Source organism: Sapajus apella, unplaced genomic scaffold (genome assembly GCF_009761245.1).
Source record: "Sapajus apella isolate SASKATOON/1434 unplaced genomic scaffold, GSC_monkey_1.0 scaffold4, whole genome shotgun sequence".
NCBI lineage: Eukaryota > Metazoa > Chordata > Mammalia > Primates > Cebidae > Sapajus > Sapajus apella.
In genome coordinates, this window is record NW_022436944.1 from 35,268,299 (window position 1) to 35,294,972 (window position 26,674).

Here is a 26,674-nt window from a genome sequence, read left to right on the forward strand (position 1 = left end):
AACAATCACCTGAGCCTTCAGTGAGTCATAATATTTTGGCTGGTAGGGGGTCTTGCCTTGATGTTAATGGCTGTTGACTGATCAGAGTGGTGGTTGCTGAAAGTTGCAGAAGTTGTAGCAATTTCCTAAAATAAAATAATGAGGTTTATCTCATGAACTGACTCTTCCTTTCACAAATGATTTCTCTGAAGCATCTGATCTGTTTGGTAGCACAGTAGAACCACTTTCAAAATTGGAGTCAACCTCTCAAACCCTGCCACTGCTTTATCATTTAAGTTTATAAAATACTCTAAATCCTCTGTCATCGTTTCAACAATGTTCACGGCACCTTCACCAGAAGTAGGTTCTACCATAAGAAAGTACTTTCTGTGAAGTAATCCATAAGAAGCAACTCCTCATCTGTTCAAGTTTTATCACGAGATTGCAGCAATTCAGTAATGTCTTCAGGATCTACTTTTAATTCTAGTTCTCTTCTCATTTCTACCACATCTGCCCTTACTTCCTCCATTAAAGCCTGATGTCTTGAACCTCTCTTGGGTGCAAGAGGGTTGGAATGGACTTCTTCTCAACTCCTGTTAATGTTGTCATTTTGACCTCCTCCCACAAATCACAAATGTTTTTAGTGACACCTAGAATGGTGAATCCTCTCCAGAAAGTTTTCAATTTACTTTGCCCAGATCCATCAGAGGAATCACCATCTCTGGCCTTATAAACCCTATTTCTTAAATAATAAGACTTGAAATTTGAAATTATTCCTTGATATATGGGCTGCTGAATGGATGCTGTGTTACAAGGCATGAAAATATGAATCCCTTCTATGTCTCCATCAGAGCTCTTGGATAACCAGGTACATTATCAGTAAAGTAGAAATATTTTAAAAGGAATCATTTTTTCTGAGCGGTAGGTCTCAACAGTGATAATATGGTTTGGCTCTACATCCCTACCCAAATCTCATCTCGAATTGTAATCCCCACATGTCAAGGGAGGGAGTTCACTGGATAATGGGTGTGGTCTCCTCCCCTGCTGTTCTCATGGTAGTGAGTTCTCAGGAGATCTGATGGTTTTTTAAGTGTTTGGAAGTTTCTTCTTCCTTCTTGTTTTTCCTTCTACCTTGCGAAGAAGGTGTTTGCTTCCTTTGCCTTCCACCATGATTGTAAGTTTCCTGAGGCCTCCCCAGCCATGTAGAACTGTAAGTCAATTAAACCTCTTTTCTTTATTACCCAGCCTTGGGCAGTTCTTTGTAACAGTGTGAGAATGGACTAATACAAGCGGGCTTAAAATATTCAGTAAACCATGCTATAAACAGATCTCCTGTTATACAGGTTTTGTTGTTTCATTTGTAGAGCACAAGCAGAGTACATTTCACACAATTAATGCTTTAAGTGCCTTAAGGTTTTCAAAACATCAGTGAGCAGTGGCTTCAACTTCAAGTCACCAGCTGCATTAGCCCCTAGTAAGAGTCAGCCTGACCCTTGAAGATTTGATGTCAGGCAATGACTTCTCTCTAGCTATGAAAGTCCTAGATGGCATCCTCTTTCAACAGAAAGCTGTTTCATCTACATTGAAAATGTTCAGTATAACCACCTTGCTTAATGATCTTAGCTACATCTTCTGAATAACTTACTGCCGCTTTTCCATCAAAATCTCCTGTTTCATCTTGCACCATTTTTTTTTTTTTTTTTTGAGACTGAGTCTCACTTTGTCACCCAGGCTGGAGTGCAGTGGTGCAATCTTGGCTCACTGCAATCTCTGCCTGCCCAAGTTCAAGCAATTCTCCTGCCTCAGCCTCCCAAGTAGCTGGGATTACAGACACCTGCCACTGTGCCTGGTTAATTTTTCTATATTTTAGTAGATATGGGGTTTTACCATTTTGGTTAGGCTGGTCTTGAACTCCTGATCTCATGATCCACCTGCCTTGGCCTCCCAAAGTGCTGGGATCACAGGCTCATCTTGCACTTTTATGTTATAGAAATGGCTTATTTATTTATTTATGAGACGGAGTTTTACTCTTGTTGCCCAGGCTGGAGTGCAGTGGCGCATTCTTGGCTCAACACAACCTCAAGCAATTCTCCTGTCTCAGCCTCCCAAGTAGCTGGGATTACAGGCATGTGCCGTCTCGTCCGACTAATTTTTTGTATTTTTAGTAGAGACGGGGTTTCACCATGTTGGCCAGGATGATCTCAATCTCTTGACCTTGTAATCCACCTGCCTCGGCCTCCCAAAGTGCTGGGATTACAGGCGTAAGCCACCGCGCCCAGCCTACGGCTTCACTTCTTAAACCTCATGAACCAACCCCTGCAAGTTTCAAACTTTTCTTCGGCAGCTTCCTCACTTTTCTCAGCCTTCACAGAACTGAAGAGAGTTAGGGTCTTACTCTGGATTAGGTTTGGTTTAAGGGGAATATTGTGGCTAGTTTTATGTTTTATCTAAACCTTTCAAACTTTCTTCATATATTCACTAAGGCTGTTTTGCTTCTTATCATTTGTGTGTTCACTGGAATAGCACTTTTAATTTTGTTCAAGAACTTTTTCTTTGCATTCACAACTTGGCTAATTGTTTGGGGCAAGAGGCCTAGCTTTCGGCCAATCTCACCTTTTGAAAGGCATTCCTCACTAAGCTTAATTATTTCTGGCTTTTGACTTAAAGTGAAAGACGTGATTTTTCCTTTCACTTGAACACTTAAGAGGTCACTGTACGGCTATTAATTGGATTAATTTCCATATTGTTGTTTCTCAGAGAACAGAAAAGCCCAAGGAGAGGGAAAGAGACAAAGGAACAGTCAGGCAGTGCAGCAGTCAGAACACACACAACATTTATTTATTACATTAATGGTCTTACATGGACATAGTTAATGGTGCCCCAAAACAATTATAACAGTAACAGCAAAGATCACACTGATCACAGATCACCATAATAGACATAATATTGAAAAAGTCTGAAATACTGTGAGAATTTCCAAAATGTGACACAGAGACACAAAGTGAGCACATGCTGTTGAAAAAATGGCACCAACAGTCTTGCCTGACACAGGGTTACCACAAATCTATTATTAATAATAATAATAATAAAATTATCTTTGAAGCATGATAAAATGAGATATGCCAGTACAAGTCTCAGAAGGAAAAAAGAGAAGGTGACACAAATAGCTGAAGATATAACAACTAAAAACTTCCTCAACTTGATGAAAGACATAAATCTATACAACCAAGCAGCTCAATGAAATCCAAATAGAATAAACTCAAAGACATCCACAATGAGACATTTTATAACCAAACCATTGAAAGATAAAGACAGAATCTTGAAAACAGCCACAGAAACAGCTTATCACATAATGGAATTTTCATTAATGGTCCATGCCTAATCAGAAACCACAGAGCCCAAAAGCAGCAGACATTTATAGTATTCAGAAAAAAACTGTCAACCAATAATTTTCTACTTGGCAACATTATCTTTTAAAAATGAAGGAGAAATTTTTGAATTCCTAAATAAATGAAAGCTAAAAGAGTTCACCACTAGTAAGAACTGACTCATAAGAAATGCTAAAACACAGCCCATTAGGCCGAAAGAGAGTAGAAAGTAACTCAGTCATATGAAGACATAAAGAACTCCAATGAAGCTAACAATGTAGGTAAACATAAAAGTCAGTATTATTGTATGTTGAGTTTGTGACTTGTGTTTTCTATAGAATTAAAAACTTATAAATGCATAGAACACTTATAAATCTATGTTAATGGGCACAGAATATATGAAGATGTCATTTGCAACAATAACAAAGGTGAGGGAGGTGTGGGCTGTACAATTTTGTATGCTATTGAAGCAAAGTTGGCATCACTTCAAACTAGATTGTTATAAGGTTAGGATGTTCGTTGTAATCCACATGTAATCACTAAGAAAATTTTTTTTAAAATGTGCAAAGAAAATAAATAAAAATATGCAGAGAAAATAAATTAGAGCAAATAAAAAATGGTACTTAAAAAAATTAATCGAAGGGGCATGGGAAAAACACAAGGGCCCAATGGAGAAACCGAGGAACATAAAAAGATAACAAAAATAGAAAACATAACAAAGTGATGTAAGTCCTTTCCTATCAGTAATCAAAGTGTAAATGGATTAAATTCACCAACTATGTGATATAAATCCTTACAATGGATACTTGGCAGTAAAAAACAATGACATACTTGCATGAAGTACCTAAAAACACTATGTTAAATGAAAGAGGCCAGACATAAAAGACTACATATTGTATAATTCTACTTACATGAAATGTCCAGAATAGGCAAATGTAATTCAGTGGCAAGCAGATTAGTGGCTGCTAGAGGCAGGGAAAATAAAGAATGCTCAAAGGTACAGGTTTTCTTTTGAGAGTGATGAAAATGTTCTATAATTAGATTGTGGTGATGGGTGTACAACTGTGAATACACTGAAAACCACTGAATGACACACTTTAAAAGTGTGAACTGTAAGATATGCATATTATATCGCAATAAATCTGTTTTAAATAAATTTTTTTTTAATGTGGTGGATGGACCAGTGATTTCGGCATAGTCTAAGAGCTGCTTAAGCACGCAGAATCTCAGGCCCCACCCTTTATCTATCAAAACAGAGCCCAGATGATTCCTATGCACATTAAAAGTTGGGAGGTATTGCTCTAGGGAAACTCTATGTCACAGTGATAAAACAGGCCTGAAAAAATCAAGCAGCTTGCCTAAGCTCACATGGTTCATGTGCAGACATAGATCATTCTTTGAATTCACTTCATGAGCAGACACATATCATTCTGTGAACCACAGTTGTTTCCAAGTTGGTGTCTGCCAATGGAGAGGGCACACTGTCTTTTTCACTTTTAAGCCCTGTAGCCTGGTACAATGATTCGTACATGGTATTTAAGTATGGGCTAAATGGCAAAAATGGTTTCATAACAGACTGATTTTCTAGGAAAGGGATTATACTTGCCTAAATTAGCTTTATAAATAAATTTAAAATATCACTATATTGCTTACTAAAATGTAAAGAGCCTTTCAAATATTTGAAAAGGTTATTTTTTGAAAAAGCATAACAAACTAAATCAGAATTGCAACCTGTGTTTTGCCAGAATACTAACTTTTCCACTGAGTAAATGGAACATGTATTTTGTTAACTCAGGAAATCAGAATGCTTGATACAGAAAGATTGCTCCACTAATGGATTTACCCAATGTGGAGGAAGCTGCTTATCAGTGGGTCTTAACAAAAAGATTGTGCACAAATGTGAGCCTCACAAACAGGGACATAATGGCTACGTGGGGTTCCAGGCAAAGAGATTATTTATGACTCCCTTCATGATTGAGCCAAAGTACATGTGTGCTGGCTCAATCATGCCCATTACCTTTGGTTTTTACTTCTCCTTAGAACTAGGGAACAGAAAGGAACAAGCCCTGAAGACACCAAAAGCTACTCACTGACCCAAACTGCTATCCTGTAACAAAGAACAAGGATTCATGAGATTAAAAAATGGCTCACAATATAATGCCCACTGGTGTGTTCTTAAGTTTGGATTCCTGAGCTTGGCCCTAGTAGATCCTGACTCCTAATAGAACTAACCTTTCTGCCCAGATTAAAACGGTCTGACAATCTAGTATCATTAAAATGTCTTAATCGTGGCTCCTAGCCCAAGTGGTAATTCTCTGAAAGAAGTCTGATACATTTAGAAAATCGTCAGATCAAAAATATGTTTCAAAAAAATGATGTGGGCCAACTGTAAGCATATGAATGACTGAGGAAAGTGTCAATAGACTTATTCAGAACTCCAAGTGAAAGAACATCTTGCTATCATTTCAAGTGATATATTATTGGGCTTAGAAATTTATAGCAGAGAGAGGTAAAATATTTTCAAAAGACAAAAACAAAACAAAACACAACCTTTTTTCCTCTGACCCTCACACTGTTTTTTCTTACAAAGAATTCTTTGTTCAAATATTGATATAGACTTTACCTGGAACAATACTGAAAATATGCTGTGTTTTCACAAAGGCAAAAAGTACAATATGTAGGCATACACAGTCAATAAGATTACTTCATCTCAAGTCATTGTCTGACCAATCCACTGGCTATTATCAAGTAACTGGCCAGTGGTGCCTCTTCTCAAATACATTAAAAATTAACATAAAAACCCTCAGGGTGGGTGGGGGGTGGGGTGGGGGACAAAGAACTTGCACAAATCTCAACTCTTCTACGTTTTACTGTCCCAGCTCCATCAGTGCCTCTCAGATTCCTGCTGGAAAGGCCACTACCACCAACACATACAGTCCTCCCTCTGTAGCAGTGAATGCAATCAATCACAGGCAGAAAATATTCAAAGAAAGTAAAATTTTAAAAATACAACAGTAAAAAAAATACAAATTTTTAAAAATACAGTATAACAACTGTTGAAATAGCATTTACATTTTATCAGGGGTTATAAGTAATCTAAGATGATTTAAACTATACATAAAAATGTGCAGAGGTTATATACAAATACTACTCAATTGTATATAAGGGACTTAAGTGTCTTTGGATTTTGGTATCTGTGGGTACTAGGACCAATCCCCAGTGGATACCAAGGGAAAACTATCTTGGCTCAACTACTGGCTTCTGAAAACCTGACACAGGCAAGGGAAAAACTACACAATTCCTTAAGTTATCAATACCAGTCTTTAAAAAGTATAAACAAAATGGCAGTCTCAGCCTATCACAGTCTTAACTATGTATCCCCAAAAGTCATATGCTGAAGCTCTACAGTCAATGTAATAGTATTTGGAGATGGAGCCCTGGGAGGTAATTAGGTTCAGATGAGGTCATGAGGCTAGTCCTTACGATGCCATTAGTGGCTGTAATAAGAGGAAGAAAGAGAAATTGCTGTCTCTGCCACGTGAAGACACTGCAAGAAGATAGCCACTCAAGCTAGCAAGAGTCCTCACCAGAACCCAAATCCTGCCAGACCTTGACCTTGAACTTCCAGCCTCCATAACTGTGGAAAAATAAATGGCATGGTATTTTGTTAAAGGAGACCAAGCTAAGACACAACCTATGAAGATATCATACCAGATAAAAGTTGTACAGCAGTCAGGTCACTGAATGTGCTAATAAGAAGTTGCTGAGGGCCCAGGCAAGTTTATAGTCAAAATCTGAAACCAGTAAAATTTTTAACAGGAATCAGGGTTGCAAAATGATGACACTAAAGTAGCAACCTTGGCCTTAGGCCTAGTCTGTAAGAAAACTAACTACATAGCACAAGTTCACAGACCTGCTTTCTCTAAAGTAAAATCTATGTGCTTTGGAGGAAATTAGTAATATCCTAAAGATGACTAAGTTTTCTGGTCCCTTTAAACTCTAATGAGAGTTTCTTTCATACAGTAGTATCAAATGACCAGCTAGCCTTACAAATTATCCAAAGATCACCATAGCCAAACTGAGCAAACAAAACTCCAATAAGCCAATCTAATTCCAAAAACTAACAGCTTCCGTGTCCAGAAGAGAAACTGACTTCATCAGCTTATTCCTTAAGTCAGTACATTTAAATTTAGATGCAGGATAAAAGACTCCCAACTCTTTAAGGAAAGTTATTTCAATATGCAGTCAAAGTAGTTGCAAAAGTCTGTTTGGGGTACCAGGTAGTAGGTAAAACAAATAGGACTAAATCAAGGTAGAGAGAGAGAATAAAAAATGTTCAACTGTATATGTAAAAGTGGATTAACTAGAACAAAAATCAACCTGACTACAGTACTGCAGAATAAAACGTGCTGATGAAATGTTTGCAAAGTTAACAAGTAGGGGGAAAACAGTAATAACTAAGAAATTACTCCACAAGACATATCCTTATAATTCTTACTAAATTCACAATGTCAGCCGGGCACAGTGGCTCATGCCTGCAATCCCAGCACTTTGGAAGGCCAAGGCAGGTGGATTACCTGAGGTCAAGAGTTCAAGACTAGCCTGGCCAGCATGGCAAAACCCTATCTCTACTAAAAACACCAAAAAATTAGCTGGGCATGGTGGCGGACATCTGTAATCCCAGCTACTTCGGAGGCTGAGGCAGGAGTATTGCTTGAACCCAGGAGACAGAGTTTGCAGTGAGCCAAGACTGTACCACTGCACTTGAGCCTGGGCAACAGAGCGAGATTCTATCTCAAAAACAAATAAAAATAAAAATAAAAATAAAACAAAACATTCAATGTCTTCAATATATATTCGCTGAGTAGATAAAATACATACCAATCCATACTGACAGGTTTTTTTTCCTGTTTACATGTGAACTTTGAAATAATTAACTGTCAAGTCAATTAACCCTTATTTAAATGAAAACCCTAAAACAGTTTACCAAATTCTAATGGTGTTTTGAGGTTTCTTTCTATCATTATACTTCTCAAACCATGCAAATGGGAAACACCATCTTCTAATTATCCCAATGAGAAGGACTGCTTCTCAACTGGAAGAGAAGTACCCCAGAATAAAGAATGGCATGAACTCCATGAATTTAAATTAGGGTTTTTTGGGGGAAGGGGAAGATAATTTATGCCAAATGACAAGACTACTTAATCTCTGAGGAAGAATAATTCAAGGTATGTCATCAACAAAATATTAGGAACTGAAGAGCAGGAAAGAATTAACATTAAAAAGACCTGCAAATAAGAGAAAAAAATTATAAAGTTACTAACACTTGCAATATTATCAATTATTCCTATTCACCCAATTAAAGCATTAGCTTTCTAAAGACAAACTTTAAGTATTTGAAAAAAGCCCTCTACTTAAAGATTAAGCCAAGTTTGTTCTTATTCTAGTCTAAAAGGTTCTTCAGGCCTTCCACAGCCTTGACAAGAACACCCATAGCATTTCAAGACTGACTGTTCTGTAGGTGTTAACAAACAGCTTAATTCCAATACTGGATAAGACCTGCATATTAATGGATTATGAAAGCCTGTTAAACTAGATGCCTATCTCCATCTTCCAGTTCTTCAATCTATTCTATATACTGCAGCCAAATTAAGGGTAACATTTGCCAACTGCATAGAAGTCTCAAGGTAATTCCTAATAAAAAAATCTGATTCCATCACACATTTTCTATCCTTAACAAATCCCAGCAGATTATCACACACTGGAATGTTCATAGTGATCTGAATAGTATTGCTTCAATGTCTTCCCCATCTTTGTCCAGTACTACTCTTCAATTATCACTGCCAAAGCCATGTTGTCTGAGACATATTCTGATCTCATTCAAATCAGGTAGAACTTCTTCCTTCTTTACATGTCTACACCCTATGCTTTGAACTTCCCTTACTCAATTACCAAGTTCTATTTTATGCTGAGTGATTTGTATACACATAATATGTTCCCTAGTCACAAGAATTCTGTCATATCATCTTTGTATCTCCCACAGTCCCTAACATGCAGGTTTCCATAAAGATCTGCAGGTCACTAAACAGACACTTCAAAAGATGGTACAGTAGATACAGCTAGGTTTTAAGAAAAAAACATGTTTATATATGTCACATTTTAAAGTAGAATACCAAATGTTTCAAATCAACTATGTGCTAATTCCTTAAAACTGGTCATATTTATCCTTTAATCTATATCCAAGTATTTTCACTTATTACAATCAGATCCCCAAACTTACCTCAAACAAGCGTAAGTCAGCAGGAACTCTGTCCCCAACAGAAAGGCAAACTGTATCACCTGGAACCAAGTCTCGAGCAAGTGTATGCTCCAATTTTCCTTCACGCACACTGTTAACATGAAATAGAAACAACTAAGGTTAAAAAAAGAAATTCATGCAACTTATCTTAACAAATTATTTCCAGTGGGCTTATCTGAGAAAAAGGAAATTTAAGAACCAAGAAAAAGATTGTTTCTAGACAATTAAGATATTGAGATGACAGAAAATCACTGGAGAAACTGATTATTTGTTCAAATGTAAAATGTGCAAATTGAAGCAATCTTCTGAATCATCTAAGTCTGATTATAAATCACTATACCCAGAACAGTGCTTAGCACATATTCGCACACACACATACAAAATCTGTTAAATAAATCCATGTCTCAAGAATCTTGGACTTTAAAGTTTTCAATAGCACAATTCTGCTACATTAATGAGACCAGGGACTTTTCACGTCAGATTAATAGTGTCTTCCTTATGTTCAAAATGGGGACAACAATATATACGGTACTAGCCATATTCAACTTCCATTTTTAAAGGGATAGAAATCCATACCAAAAAAAAAGAATCATACCAATGGCATTCTGGTGGTACAAGTTTACTCAATTCTTCAAGAGATTTTTCTGAACGATATTCCTATTCAAACAAAAAAAAAGTAAAATATTGTTCCTATGAATATATTTGATTTAGACTTAATTAATCTCAACCATTATTTTAAAATTTCCCCCAATTCTTATCTTTTCCTTTACTTGTGCTTATAATCTTACCCAGAAAAGCTTGTCCCTTATTTAAAAATGTTAAATTGTAGTGATCAATTTTGATAATTAAATATTCCCAATTTTACATTTTAATATTCAATGTACAAACCCAAAGTTATTTAGAATAAAAATGAAAACTGACTAGTATGTCCAAAAAGTACATAATTTGAGTCATTAAAAGATCATTGAGCCTTACAATTTAGATAATTTTATGTTAAGTGTCTAATGACCACAGAAGTCAAAGATAATTAACTGTAAACAACATATTCTTTAAGGATTTAAGCCCATGCTAATAGCAATGGTTTACAAAGTAAGTTTGAAGATATGGCTGGCTCTATACTGACAGACACACTTCCCATCAACCTGTGTATCCAAAAGGGAAAATTATCAGGAGTTTTAACAATGTTCCAGCCTTCTTCCATCCAGATAACCAACAGCTAAGGGCCAGAAACATCCTTCAACTCACAATACTACTTAGTCCACATTTCCATGAGCAGTCTTGCATCACACATCACTGCTATTTTTTGCCTCATGTCTGCACTAAGTAAAAGAATCTTCTGATCTAAGGTCAAAAGAGGGAAAGGCAAAAAGTGGAGGTAGAAAGGTTGGGAGTGTTTTGAAATGACTGCAGTGCTAGTACCAGTCAAGATGTCATATCCATCACAAACTTCAAACAGAAAACACAAGAGTATATAAGAATAACTTAGAACACAATCAGTCTCTACTTAATCTTAGAGGGACAAATATAAGGAAAAACTACAAATGTAAAAATCGTAAGACGACACCCCAAACACACCAAGGATATTAAGGAATTTGAAAGTTTACCCAAAAATTCTGATTCTAAGATTTTCTAGTAATATGCTAGAAAATACTCAGAAATCCTAGATCCCAGTAACAAATGACATAGATGCTGCCCAATCTTTACCTATCTCTTCTAGTTTCTTAGCCTCTACTCCCTACAACTATAAAGATACCTCTATATCAAAATGATCATTAAACACACCATCTAAAACCTAATAAATGCCTAAAAGTTATTTTTCAAATTTATTGTAAGGTGACATCATTATGACTATATAAAACAATTAGCTATTTTTATGGCTAGGAAGAAGTACAGTGGTTTGGGGAATGGGGATTACAAAGACACACGGGAAAAAGGCAGGACATAAATATAGAAAGGAATATAAAAAGCATTCTTAAGACACAGGTAATATAGCACAAATATCATATGATGATAAAGCATAAAGAATTTTTATACATTTTTAATAAATAGCTTTTGGATAAAGTATTGTAAGTTCAACTGACATTAAATAGGATCTTTTTGGAGAGAACTTTTACTTGTTTATAGACTATTTGGTTGGTTTCACAGGCATATTTGGTGATGGGTCACATCTGTGTAAGAATCAGACCTAGCAATCTGAAACTAGGCTTTTTATAAAGTTTTCATCCTTTTGCGAGATTTCCATCAAATGTACCTATCATAAAGATATTTAGTAGTCAGTCTTAGCCACATCATTTACAGTGTATAACAACACTATCATATGTAAAATTCATATTGACATATGTTAAAATTACAATTTTGTGGTGTTTTTTGAAAGTTGGGGCTTTCTAGTGATCAAAGAGAAAAAGCTACTACAGTCTTCCATACACAGTGATACTACTTGTAGGAATCTTTCTAAAGTGAGGCACTCCATACATCTGACACATTCTTAAAGATGCAAGAAAGTCCAGAAGTGGAACCCTGATAGTCTACTAATGGAGCTCACGAACCTGCTGCAAATAATCTGATTCCAACTGGCTTTCAACACTGGGTTACCACAGAACTAATAACAACTAGGTTACAGATTACCCTAAGAGGCTGGGAGAGTGACAAGAAATACCCAGTTAATAAATTGTAGATTTAAGAATAACCATCGTACTCAAAGTATAGGCTTCAGATTCAAAACAGCATGAACTTCAGGCTTATACAACAGTATTACATTTTTCCCTAAACTAGAATAATTCTATTCTTGTTAACTATGTTTTCACTAAAAATGAAACCTGATAGTCTGAAACACTGATTTAAAATCTACAGAAGCTTCAGATATTTAAATAAACGTAAAACTAAGATTACACTTATTCATAGAAATCTTGACATGATCTCCATATTATTCACAGTAATTTTTAAAAGGGGCTACCTTCCATATGTCTTATTTACTATTTCAACTTTGATCCAGATCACAATACCCCTTCTGTGGAGGAATGGGAAATTGTTTTAAAGGGAGGGGATGGGAGGCCATGCCAACAATGAGTAGAAACATTTTAATTCCTCAAAAAAAAAAAAAAAAAAAAAAAAAAAAAAAAAAAAAGACTCAAATAAAACAAGGTTAGGAAATAAATTCAGCAAACAAGTACAGAATTCTGCTAGGGAATCAATCACAGAAATCTGGAATTTTCTTCAAATGGTACATCATAGATCGATCTTTTAATTCTGTACTTTTTTGTTTCACCTAGACTTAGCTTTAATAGGTATTAAAACATAACAGTGTTACACAACTATAAACTCTGGTCCAATTTTTTAATTGAAAAAATAAAAAAGCTTACTGCTGGATTTTATTTCTATTACTATGCTTTTTGTTTCCATCTGCTTCAGTTATCCTTAACATCACCAAATAAAAAATTAGATTTTCTTCATCTCACTACCTAAATCAAAGCAGTTCCTTAGTCCCACCATAAGCTTCCCTGGAGAGTTGTCTGTATTTGAAATTATTTCAAAAACAAAGAGTAAGTTGTTCTAATGGGCATTACAACCCCCCAATAACTGTAGGTTTTACCATAAACCACCTGATTCTTAAGCAATTAACATGCCATGTTCATGTTGGCAAAATAAAATACTTACCTGAACAAAGGCAACTGTAACAACGATAAGTATTGCCTAAATGAAAGAAAAAGGCTTTTAAATCAAACATTAACTTGAGAAGTAACCGTTAACTCTATTTTATTTTTCCAACTATCTGCAGACCCAGAGTAACAGATTTTAAACACTGAGATCGGCTGGAGAAGAAATCACAACTGTAAGGCCTGTGGGAGAGGAAACTAACAGTTTACAGTGGCTTGCCACTACCAGGACAGCTTCTCTAACTTTTTGATCTCAGGGCCCTTTTATGCTCCCACAAACTGAGGGTCAGCCTTTGGTTAAGTGAGTTATATATGCTGATATTTACCATATTAATTTTTCAACTAGTCAGTTTTAATTTCTACTTATTAACTCATCTAAAAACTTTAAACCTCATTACAATACAAATAATTTCATAAAAAATAAATTTTCCCAAAAAAAGTTAGAAAAATGGCAGTTTTACATTTTTATATTTTAATATCTGACTTGTAACATATTGTTCAAACTAAAGCATATTAAGAAAATCCAGCCCCACACAGTTAAGTTAGAAAAGGGAAGAGTATTTTTTATTTTTTATTTTTTTAAGGGAGGAGTACTTTAACAGACTTTTCAGATGATTGTGGATATTCTTCCTGGCTACTACACCAAAACCCAACAAGTCCTGGTTACTTAAAGGTAATCTGCAATGTAGAATATCAAACTGTATAAATGAACTTTTCATAATCTATTATATTAAAATCTATTGACCTATCTTGCATCTGAATGGATCTTTTACCATTTCAGATTTCGTAACTTCATGCATTGGTCTTCTGGGAAATGACGGTTATTCAATTTTTCCCCAAGATTCCCCAAATCTTCCCCCAAGTTAACATATTTTGTAACAATTGGTTCACTTGGTTATTCAAATCTTCCCCAAGGTTCACACATTACATAACAATTTTTTTAAAGACACATTTGTTGAAATCACTTCTGATCTAATTGGAATACAGTCTTAAATAGTGGGATGCCATCCAGCCCATAGGAGTGCATACAAATTTTCCAAAACCCTAATTATTTCTTGAAAATCTGAATTTTAACATGAGCAACAAATTCTGCCAGTTACCTTTCCTTGGTTTGATAAGCTCATTTAACTCACTTTAAAAAATAAGAATCTGCTGGTTACCCAAGTCCTAACACCCATAGTTTGTCCATGAATCAGTCTCTGAAGTACAAAGCCAGTTTGCCACACAAAATCACCCTTCCTTGAGACAACCATCATATTTCAATATACAAAAGGGTTTTACGCATACTTCCCATTTCATTACACAAATGATTATGAAGGTATGTACTCAAGGGTCCAGATTTAATAAAATTAATTTTTACTGCTTTATAAAGAACAGACTTCAGAGAAACATGGAAGAAAACAATGACTGTTAATAAGGTCTGATGCCATTACTTTGATTTGTGCTAAGGCTCTAACAGTTTCACCCACCATTGCTTTTGTGCCATTAATGCAAAAGTCTATAATTAAAAGACAAATAATGTTTTCGTATTATTTAAATGGTTGTGACCTCACATACCCCTTGAACAGGTCTCAGGGATTTCTGGGAGACTGCAAACAACAGTTCAAGAACTGCAACTCTACATTAATATCTACTGTGTTCTTAAGCATAACATACCTGCTTTAGTAAGTGCTTATACTTGATACAAATTTTTTATACAACAATGTAACAGGGAGCAAGAAGGAAAAAGATGAGAAAACAGTTCAATGAAAGCTAGAATAACCTAGCTGGAAAGAATAAAATCATATACAATAAATGTACACAGTAAATACAACATGCATTGTAAGGAATATTTTTAATTTCACAAGTCGGACTTTAATTCTCAAAATAGTTAAAATATGTTCTCAACTGCAAAGTAAAAGAAATTTAAAATTTAATCAGATAATCATTATAAATTATTTTGTATCTGTGAAAATTATCAGATTGATAAAGAATTTTCATGTATGCTAATCACAGACTTTTGAACATCACTCAAATTTACACTAACTATAATAAAAGCAGAATCTGGGCCAGGCGCAGTGGCTCACATCTGCAATTTCAACACTATGGGGAAGCCTAGGTGAAAGGCTCACTTGAGACCAGGACTTTGAGACCAGCCTGGGCAACGTTAACAAGACCCTATCTTTACCAAAAAAATGTTTAAATTGCTGGGAGTGTTAGCATACGCCTGTAGTCCCAACTATTCAGGAGGCTGAGGCAGAAGACAGCTTGAGCCCAGGGGTCTGGGGCTGCAGTGAGTCACGACTGCACCACTGCACTCTAGCCTGGGCAACAGAGCAAGAAACTGTCTCCAAAAATAAAAAGAATAAAATAAAAGCAAAATTTGGATATTGTAAAACATCTGAGAATATTTCTCAATTTATTTTCCAAAGTAAAAACCAATCCCAACAGATTAAAAATATGTAATTTTTTTCTTACCACAGTGATACTGACGGCATCATCAAACTGATGCATTAAAACACTGATGACTGCAGAAGCCAGAAGCAGCATAATAAGGGGATTTTTAAACTGTAAGTAAAAACAAACAGCAATTCAACAGTTTTGTACGTGACAGTTCTCTCAGCAAAGGCTTTAAAAAAAAAATCATGAGGGTATGACTGGAAAATTACAAAAATCTATACTCGGTTTATTTTACATACCTCTTTGATTACCAAAAAAAGTGTTTATACTTAACTATGTTTAAAAGCTTCATAACAGTTCCTTTTCAGAAAAACAAAAGAAAATTAAATAGCAATACTTAAAACTAAGAATTAACCAATTCCTTATAGCATACAGCAATTTTTGGTATATTAATTTAATAAACATAGCTGTTCTGAATTTCTACTAAGGCTAGGAAAAGCAGGAGAAGATGATTTTTAAGCTAAAGATTTAGGTTAAACACTAAGTAGAACAATGACATTCAAACATTACTCAAATAAGTATACCGGTGTAGATTACAATTCTGTGGTTGACTCACATAACACAAAAAAATTCCCTCCTCTCCACAGAAGAAAGTGAAGATTTTCTTCAAGGCTAGCCTTCCTGGTTTCTATCTACCAGGGAAAATCGCATCTAAAGAAACATGACTATTGCATCGACCTGATCTGAAAGCATTTAAATGTTCACACCAGAGTCAACCCCAAATTCTTCCAGTTGGACATTCTATTCCCTGAAGCTTTGATGTCAGAATCTCTTCCTCTGCTAAAGTGCTACATCACTGTCAAAGTTGCAAAGTAACTAGGCTACAAAGAATCTATCCCACCAGAAAGCTGCAACCCTTAGATACCATAGCTCTGAGGTTACATGCCACCACTTCCAAAGCCCCTTTATGGTTCCATTTCCTAGAAGTCCTAATTCCACTTCACATCAGAATCCTATAAGAAACTTTTAACAATACCAATGCCCAGATTCACACCAAACTAATTAAAACAAAATCTTCAGGCATAAGGCTCAGCCTTTAGCATTTTTTAAGCACTCCCCAAGTGATTCTAAGAATGATTTTTTAAAAATCATTCAACTGCCCTAACAAAATAAAACTACAACTGCAATATGGTTCAGGGCACCAACCACTAAACTTACTGACTCAGTACCACAGTTTGAATCCAGCTGCTGCCACCTGTGTGTCACCTTAATCTTTTTAAGCTCCAGATTCTTCATCTGGTAAAACAGAACCTTATACCAAAGAACTGATATGAGGATTAACTAAGAATGTACATTAAACCACCATGTAAACCAAAAAATATTCTTAAAAATGTTAGCTATTAACATCATGACCCATGGTCTTTTTCATTTTCCCCCAAAAAAGCTGTGCCACAGTACTAAGCACACCACTTGACAGATGGCAGGCTGCACAGGAGTAAAGAATCACCCAGTGCTTTATGATTAACGATTACTATTTACTGTTATTTGTTTGGTTGTGCTTAACTACATTACAGGCACTGTTTAATTCTTACAGGAATCCCAAGGGACAGGTGCTCTAGCTTTGATAACAGGATCAAAAAAGTAAAACATTAAATCATACTGCTTAGGATAAGTCAAATCATTACAATTTATAAATCCAGAGTTAACTATGTCAATACTTTCTGAAGTCTTTGGTAATGCAGGAATGTGTTAATTGTGAAATACAAAGACACATATAAATAATATTCCATAAAAATAAGACAGATATATTTTTTTTTTCCTGAGATGAAGTCTTCTCTGTCGCCCAGGCTGGAGTGCAACGGAGCAATCTCCACTCACTGCAACCTCCACCTTCTGGGTGCAGGCAATTTTCCTGCCTCAGCCTCCCAAGTAGTTGGGACTACAGGCGCCTGCCACCATGTCCAGCTGTAGTTTTTAGTAGAGACAGGGTTTCACCGTATTGGCCAGGCTTGTCTTGAACTCTTGTCCTTGTGATCCACCTGCCTCGACCTCTCAAAGTGCTGGGATTACAGGAATGAGCCACTGTGCCTGGCCTCATCTAACCTTTAAAATTCCAATGTTGCTACTTTAGACAAACTCATTTGTAAAATTAAGCCTGGCAAATTTAAGCTTATTAGCAGAAAAGGCCCTGTAGAAAAGTTAAACATAGATCTTTCCAGAAAGACTGCAGGTTAAAAGGCACAGACATTTATGATAAAGAAATTTTTAGCAAAAAATATTTATTTAGCAAACCAACCCAACTTCTTCACAACTAATCACAGTAACCTGTAACTTTCTACATTAACATAATTATTAAAAAGATAAAAAAAAAAAACAACCTAGAATAAGTCTTTCCTAAAAGATTAGCAAGAAAAATAAATAACTACCATCTACTGAGAGCTAACTATCTCCCCTAGGATTATCATCACCATTTTATAGATAAGGCTCAGAGGATTATAAAGACCATACAACTGATAAGAAATGAAGGTGTAATTTGTACCCAGGCAGTCTGAGTTTAAATTACCTAACTTACTTTTACTGGTTTTCTGAACAGGCCATAATTACCTTAAAAAATACTGGCATTCCTATCATTTAAAAAGTGTAGGTTTGATATCAGCAAAAGACACTACTGTCAACAGCATTATCTTTGCATAATACATCCAATGGGAAATGTTGTCTTTATGATTTACATACTAAAAATATAGGAATTCCAACCTAACAGTAAACCCTAACAAATGAAAATTTTTAGGTAAAAAACATCTAAAAATTATTTCCTTTCTCCATAAACAATGTAAGCAACTAAATAACAGAAGTTAATGTATTAATAAATTACACAGTAGAAGAGGAAGTAAAAGTAACTCACCTGAGAAATATATTTCTTCCACAGTGGCTCATCTTCACTAATATCAAACTCATTCCAGCCATGAAAGGCTCGCCTATGGCTAACTTCACATTTGTTTAGACCATTCTGAAGATCAGCCTGTTAGATTTTACACATAAAAGTTATTGAAAATGTTAGCACAGAAAAACACAAGAAAGTATATAATACGATATATACTCACATTTATAGAAAATACAACAGTCAAAGCTAGTCTATTATGAGAGAAGCCTATCAGTGGTTGCCTGGGGCCAGGGGTGACACACAGAGAGGGAGGGATTAATTACAAAGGGACATGGGGGAGCTTTCTGGATGATAAAAATGTTCTGTATCTTAATGGTGGAGGTGGTTACATTTGTCAAAATGCAAATTGTACACTTTTAAAAAGTGCATTGTATTTTATGTAAATTATATCTCAACAAAATTATTTTTTTTTTAAATGTAAACAAAAAGGCAGAGTTTACCAAACAAATAAAATTTAGGGAGAAAAATACACATGATCTTAGCCAAAAGGCCAAGAAGCGATAGGGAGAAAAATAAAAACTACAACCAGCTACAAGACTTACAGAAAACAAAATTGTACATTTTAATTGGCTTTTTCCTTTTCATTGTTGTTTAGCTGTTTTCTAGAATTAGTTTCTCCAAAAGAACATCCAATGGGTCATAAATGCCTTCCTTGTTCTCTGGGCCTATCAAAACCCTGAGAGATTGGTATTAATTTTTACTCTTGGATTCTGTAACTGTTTCATGCTGAAAATCTGTGCTTCCTAAATTACTAAAAAGTAATAAAGTTAAGATGAACTCGTTCTTGGGACAGTTTATGTTCTATGAACACTACCTATATCCTTCAGTTACTCTCCCTCCTTATTCTATTAAAGAATAAAATTATCTGTACCCCTAAAATAGTTGCCCTAACCAAAAGCTTATTATAATAGAGTCCAATAATGGAGCCTTTCAAAACAAACATATTACAAATAAGTGGTTTTAAAACAGAGTATAAATACAATAACAAAAAATAAATAAATAAGGATACCCATGTTTCTAATGCTATCACTAAAATATGTGACTGTAGAAGGAAAAACAAAAAACATTATCATTTTCATGTTTCAATAGATACATCCACTTTTGAAAACCAGGAAGAGCCTACGTACACAATTACAGATTATCTGCAATTCTCAACTTGTACTTATTTTTTTACTTTACCTTAGAAATCCCTTATAAAAAAAGATAAAACTGCTACCACTACTTACATTAATAATTATTTTCCTAATCCAATCAATTCTTACACAGCACTAATGTAGTTCATAAAAATGCTATTATGTTCTAGAGCTGCACTGTCCAATTGGGTAGCCACTAGCCACCTACAACCATTTAAATAAATTTAAATGAAATTAAATTCAGTTTTTCCATCACACTAGTCACATTTCAAGTCATATAGTCACGTTTAATTCTGTTAGGTTTAATCCTATGTCAAGCTCAACAGTTCTGTTCAACTTGTGGCTACTATGCTGAATGGCATAGAACAGAATATTTTTATCACTGAAGAAAATTAAATTAGACAGCACTGATTTATAGAATCTAAGTGTCTGACTATATACTTCTAGTCCCTTCCTCCCCACTAACCACTTACTTGGAGAATGCTTGCAACTTCACTGACTGGTAATTCACTTGCTTTTTTTGATGTCAATACAGGAATCATTGTCTCATTTTCACCATTAGGTATTTTTTGAAAACGTGCAACCTAGGAAGTAAAACCAAAGAAAAAAATATTTGAATATAGCAAACAAGTGTAATGCAGTCTAGAATAATAAAAATCCAAAAGTTCACAGCAACTTATTTTCCACGGTCAGGGAAATATTTCAGACTAATTATGCATCTAGTCCTAATAAGAAAGACAATTTTATACTAACCACATGCTACTTCTCAAGAAAGTACATTTCAAAAACTAAGCCATCATTGCCCAGCTAGAACACAAAATTTTTATACTGAATGAAAAGCATGCTATTTCTCCACCAACATAAGAGTAGCAAGTAAAACAGATGTCCTGTCTAGCAGATCCTGATGCTTACAAATAATCATAATCCTTTAAACTCATTATGTTTAACATGCAAGACAAGGTACAGCTAAGCTTTCTCAATTTTAACTACTCCTCTTAGTCAGTTCATAGCTTATTTACCCAGAAAAGACACTGGCTACTCTTCCAAAGCACCATGACAAGTCAGACTTTAAGAGCTACTCCAAAACTAGGGGAAAAACAAGAAGTAAAAGAGATCAGAAAAGCAAAGACTGCACAGGTTAGTGAAGGGGGGCTTGGTGGAAGGGTGGGGAAGGCTGTGAACAAGCAGAGTTAGTCACAAGAGAGTAGTATTCAAGGTACCTACTTGATGCAGCTTCCTAAGTAAAATATCTATATCTACGGAAAACTGTTTAACACAATTCCAGAAATAAATCCTCAATACAGACTTGTTTTGAGTCCTAAGCTGAGATTCTTTACAGATAGAAAGCTTTGAGTTAAAATAGAAGGGAGACAAAAGCTATCCACTATAGAAACTTAAGAGATGAAAACACTTGAATTGCCACACACCCACTTGATTAAGATACTGAAACTAAAATGATGATTTTACTGTCAAGATACAAGCTTTTAAGCTTTCAGGTAAGATCTTTTCAACCCTGGATAATTAACCTTTTTAGGATAAAATATTTCTCTAAAACATTTAAAGCAGTATCTTTAAGCAAATGAAATCAAAAAAGATTCTATTACATTAGAATGTCACTACGGAGGCCTGTACCCATAAAGACTTTTTGCATTGACTCCAAAAAACAATCGCTTAGGGAAAAAAGTATTCTCCCAATGTGACCGAGTTTCTGGAACAACCAAATTCATGTTTTCTAATCTCATTTATTTAAAAAGTACTGTTGGACATTTAAATACTTTAAGGCAAAGACCAGTAGTATTTTTCCACGTTTAATGAGAAGATATTGGTTAATAAATATCTGAAGAAATTGGAGACAGATTACTTTTCTTTACTACAAATTACTGAAATTATTTTATAGCATAATATTTTTACATAATTAAGAAATGTAAAGACTTGGAGGAAAGATTAGGAATTTTACAAAAGCCACACACTTGTTTTAGAGCCACTGAAACACCCTTATTTAAAATCTATAAAACAGTGACAGGGGAAAGACTTCACTGATCCATTCCTAAGTGAAACATTGGAGAAGATTCCCCCAGAATGATTTAAATCTTGAAACAATGAGAATTGAAATAGTTGGCATGGTTATTTTATCTTGTGAGATCATAAAACAAAATTAAGAAGAATCAAATATATTTACACTGTCTGCAGTGACAAAGAGATCAACAAAATCTCTTATTCATTTTAAGGACACCAGGTACAAAACTAATAGCACTGGCCCTGCTTTGGGGTTCAAGAATAGAGGTGATGGGTAAAAGGATCTGATGTGGCAAGTAGACTCCTGCTAGAGACTGAAGAGGTGGCTTTTTGAGATTACTGGTGAAATCTGTACATCTGTGTTTTTATATCTCTTTTCTACCAAGATGGTATAATTTCTATTATATGTACTTGCTTACTGGTTTCACTGCATACAAGAATAATACTGAGCAATCAAAACCAGGTGCAAATGTGTTGAGATGTTTACTGTGTTTCACATAATAGGAAAACTGTGAAAGGACACATACAAAGATAGCATGGCATAAAATAAACATGGAGTTGGAAGGTGACACCCAAGGGCTGAGAGACCTGGTATTTGAGCATGAGTGTGTGTGATAAGGTTCTCATCCCTGCATACATGTGACATTCCTAGCCGTAACGGAAAAACTTGGTTTGATAGTTTGAGCAGTATGGCAGATACATTTTAAAGGACAAGGCAGTATGCCAGTAGTTATTACCATATAGCAGTGCTAGCTTTGTCTACATATATATAGAAATAAGGATTGGTCAGAGCAGTTAAAACGATCTGGTTATCCCGTATTTAAACAAACTGGGTCTCGGATATACTATTGTATTTGATGTTTTAGTATCATCTAGGCTTTCCAGTCCAAGTACTTTTTGAAAACCTTTGTCCTCATTGGAGTGGTTCTGCTATTAGGTTTTTGTGTTTGTTTTTATGGCTATTTGTCTCGTTCCAAGCTTGAAATTTGTAGGTAGATAAACGTTATTCAAAACTATCTCTAGATGCTCAGATTAAGATGGTGGATAGAAGGCAGAACTAGTTTGTACCTCGCACTCCGACAAACAGAGCAGCATGTGGAGACTCACATCATGAACTTTTGCTACAAGAACTACCACAGCAACATACCGGGGAAGCCCAGAGAATCCACAGACCCTTTGAAGAAACTGGATCACCACTGCAGGTTCGCTGAGATGCCTAAAAACTATGAGTCTGTTTGCTTTCTCAAGGCGGAGGTTTGTGGTCTGGGGCAAGTTCTCCACCCTAGTAACCAGCTGCCTGGAAAAAGATTCGGTGATGCTGAGGAGGCATGGTGGGAGTGAGACCAGCTTTTAGGACTGCGGGCTGCATGGGAGCAAGGTAAGGCCTATGATTGCCAGCTCTCCCTCACTTCCCTAGTGACCTGTATGACTCAGCAGAGGCAGCTATAATCTCCCTGGGAATTGGACTGGAAACCACAACCCCATCCCGAACAGCAGCACCAGCAGCAAGCCCGCCCAAGGAGAGGCTCAGACACACCTATTCCTGCCCCAACCTGGTAGTCTTTCTCTATCTGCCCTGGTAGCCAAAGACAAAGGTCATAATCTTGGGAGCTCGATGGCTCTGCCCACTGCCTGAGAAACCCGAATACTTGACCAGGAATCTCTAGGGCAAGTTTGCATCCTTCCTATAGCACCCAAACTGATGAGCTCTTGAAAGCGCCACCTCCCAGCTAAAGACCAACCAACATAATACCAGCACACTAAAAGAAAACACAACCAAGGACCCTCAGAGTCCACTTCACTCCCCAGCTGCCTCCACCAGACAGGTCCTGGTATCCACAGCTGCAAGACCTGAAAATGAATCATATCATAGGACTCTTTATAGACTCTCCCCAGTACTAGCCTGGAAGCCGGTAGCTCCACTTGGTGACTAGACCAGAAGAGCAAAAACGATCACTAAGTTCAGCTCTCAGGAAGCTCCATTCCTAGGGGAAAGGGGAGAACACCTCATCAAGAAAGCACCCCATGGGACAGAAGAATCTCAAGAGCAGCCCTTGAATCCCAGATCTTCCCTCTGACATAGCCTACCCAAAAGAGAAGGAACCAGAAAAACAATTCTGCTAATATGACAAAACAAGGTTCTTTAACACCACCAAAAAATCATACCAGCTCACCAACAATGGATCTGAACAAAGACAAAATCTCTGAATTTCCAGGAAAGAATTTAGAAGGTCAATTATTAAGCTAATCAAGGAGGCACCAGAGAAAGCTCATGTCTAACCCAAAGAAATCAAAAGCATGTTACAGGATATGAAAGGAAAATTCTTCAGTGAAACAGCATAAATAAAAACAACCACAATTTCTGGAAATCAAGGACACAGAGAAATGCAAAATGCACTGGAAAGTCTCAGCAAAAGAATCACACATGCAGAAGAAAGAACTTCAGAGACAGAATACAAGGCTTTCAAATTAACCCAATCCATCAATATAAAGAAAAATAACTTTAAAAAAATAAATAAAGCCTCCATGAAGGTTGGGACTATGTTAAAAATCCAAACCTAAGAATAATTGGTGTTCCTGAGGAAGAAGAGAAATCTAAAAGTTTGGAAAATATATTGAGGCAATAAACAAGGAAAACTTCCCCAGCCTTGCTAGAGATCTAGACATCCAAATACAAGAGCTCAAGAACACTTAAGAAATTAATCACAAAAAGATTGCTTAGGCACATAGTCATCAGGTTACCTAAAGTCAAGATGAAGGAAAAATCTCAAGAGCTAAGGGATTAAGGCAACAACTAGCATGATGAAAAGAACAGTACCTCACATCTCAATACTAACGTTGAAAATAAATGGCCTAAATACTCCACTTAAAAGATAGAGAATGGAAAAAGTGGATAAAAATCTACGAACCAAATATTTGCTGTTTTCAAGAGACTCATCTAACACATAAAAACTCATATAAACTTAAAGAGATGGAAAAACATATTCCATGAAAATGAAAGCCAAAAGCAAGCGGAAGGAGTAATTCTTTTTTTTTTTTTTTTTTTTTTTTTTGAGACAGAGTCCCACTTCATCACCCAGGCTGGAGTACAGTGGCACAATCTCGGCTCACTGCAACCTCCATCTCCTGGGTTCAAGTGATTCTCCTGTCTCGGCCTCCCGAGTAGCTGGAATTACAGGGGCCTGCCACCACACCTGGCTAATTTTTGTATTTTGGTAGAGACAGGGTTTCACCATGTTGACCAGGCTAGTCTCAAACTCCTGACCTCAAGTGATCCACCCACCACTGCCTCCCAAAGTGCTGGGATTATAGGTGTGAACCACCATGCCCCTCGTAGGAGCAGCTATTCTTATATCAGACAAACCAGACTTCAAAGAAACAACAGTTTAAAAAAGACATAAAGGGCGGAAGAACAGTACTATCATGATCAAGTGGGTTTCATAGCAGGGATGCAGGATCAGTAAATACGATACATTACATAAGCAGAATTAAAAACAAAAATCATATAATCATTTCAATAGACACAGAAAAAGCATTTGACAAAATCCAGCATCTCTTTATGATTAAAATCCTCAGTAAAATCAGCATAGAAGGGACATACCTCAAGGTAGTAAAAGCCATCTATGGCAAACCCACAGCTAACAGTATACTGAACAGGGGAAAGTTGAAAGCATTCCCCCTGATAACTGGGACAAAACAAAGATGCCTACTTTCACCACTTCTATTCAATGTAGTACTGTAAGTCTTAGCCAGAACAATCAGGTAAGAAATTAATGGCATCCAAATCAGTACAGAGGAAGTCTAACTGTCACACATAATATGATCATATACCTAGAAAACCCTAAGGCTCATCAAAAAGCTCCTAAATCTGATAAACAAATTCTCAGTAAAGTTTCAGGATACAAAATCAATGTACACAAACCAGTACTACTGCTATAGACCAACAATGACTAAGCTGAAAATAAAAGTTAAAAACTCAATCCCTTTTACAACAGCTGCAAAAAATATAAATAAATAATTAGGAATATACCTAACCAAGGGGGAGAAAGATCTCTACAAGGAAAACTATAAAACACTGCTAAAAGAAATCATATATAACACAAACAGATGGAAACACATTCCATGCCTCATGGATTGGTAGAATCAGTATCGTGAAAAAAAAACCATATTGCCAAATGCAATCTACAGATTCAATGCAATTCCCGTCAAAGTACCATCATCATTCTTCACAGAACCAAAAAAACAAACAGACAAACAAACCTAAATCATATAGAACCAAAAGAGAGCCCACACAGCCAAAGCATGACTAAGCAAAAAGAACATATATGCAGGCATCATATTACCTAACTTCAAACTATAAAACAAGGCTACAGTTACCAAAACAGCCTGGTACTGGCATAAAAACAGGCACATAGACAAAAGGAACAGAATAGAGAACCCAGAAATAAAGCCAAATATTTACAGCCAGACAAAAGGAACAGAATAGAGAACCCAGAAATAAAGCCAAATATTTACAGCCAACTTATCTTCAACAAAGCAAACAGAAACACAACACAGAGAAAGGGCACCCTATTCAACAAAAGGTGCTGGGATAATTGGCAAGCCACATGTAGAAGAATGAAACTAGATCCTCATCTCTCACCTTATATAAAAATCAACTCAACATTAAAGACTTACTTAAATCTAAGAACTGAACCCATAAAAATTCTAGAAGATAACATCAGAAAAACTCTTCTAAACATTGGCTTAAGTAAAGAGTTCATGACCAAGAACACAAAAGTAGATGCAACAAAAAAGCAAAAAACAGATGGGACCTAATTAAACTAAAAAGCTCCTGCACAGCAAAAGAAATAATCAGCAGAGCAAACAGACAAACCCTAGAGTGAGAGAAAATACTCATTAACTAT

General features: G+C 35.9%; 1 protein-coding gene across 11 annotated transcripts in view; it reads right to left on the reverse strand.

The window, feature by feature from the left end:
• Positions 1-26,674, reverse strand: part of ATP2C1 (ATPase secretory pathway Ca2+ transporting 1) — a 165,313-nt gene that overhangs the window by 72,933 nt on the left and 65,706 nt on the right. For 10 of the 11 annotated variants that reach the window (XM_032266721.1, XM_032266728.1, XM_032266743.1 and 7 more), the window contains 6 exons: positions 20,225-20,335; positions 18,580-18,696; positions 15,756-15,845; positions 13,300-13,335; positions 10,241-10,302; positions 9,628-9,736 (listed from right to left, as the gene is read on the reverse strand). In XM_032266721.1, the coding sequence (XP_032122612.1) occupies positions 9,628-9,736; positions 10,241-10,302; positions 13,300-13,335; positions 15,756-15,845; positions 18,580-18,696; positions 20,225-20,335 (525 nt within the window). Of the gene's footprint in view, positions 1-9,627; positions 9,737-10,240; positions 10,303-13,299; positions 13,336-15,755; positions 15,846-18,579; positions 18,697-20,224; positions 20,336-20,504; positions 21,562-26,674 lie in introns of those variants that run through there. The other variant, XM_032266790.1, reaches the window with a different exon arrangement.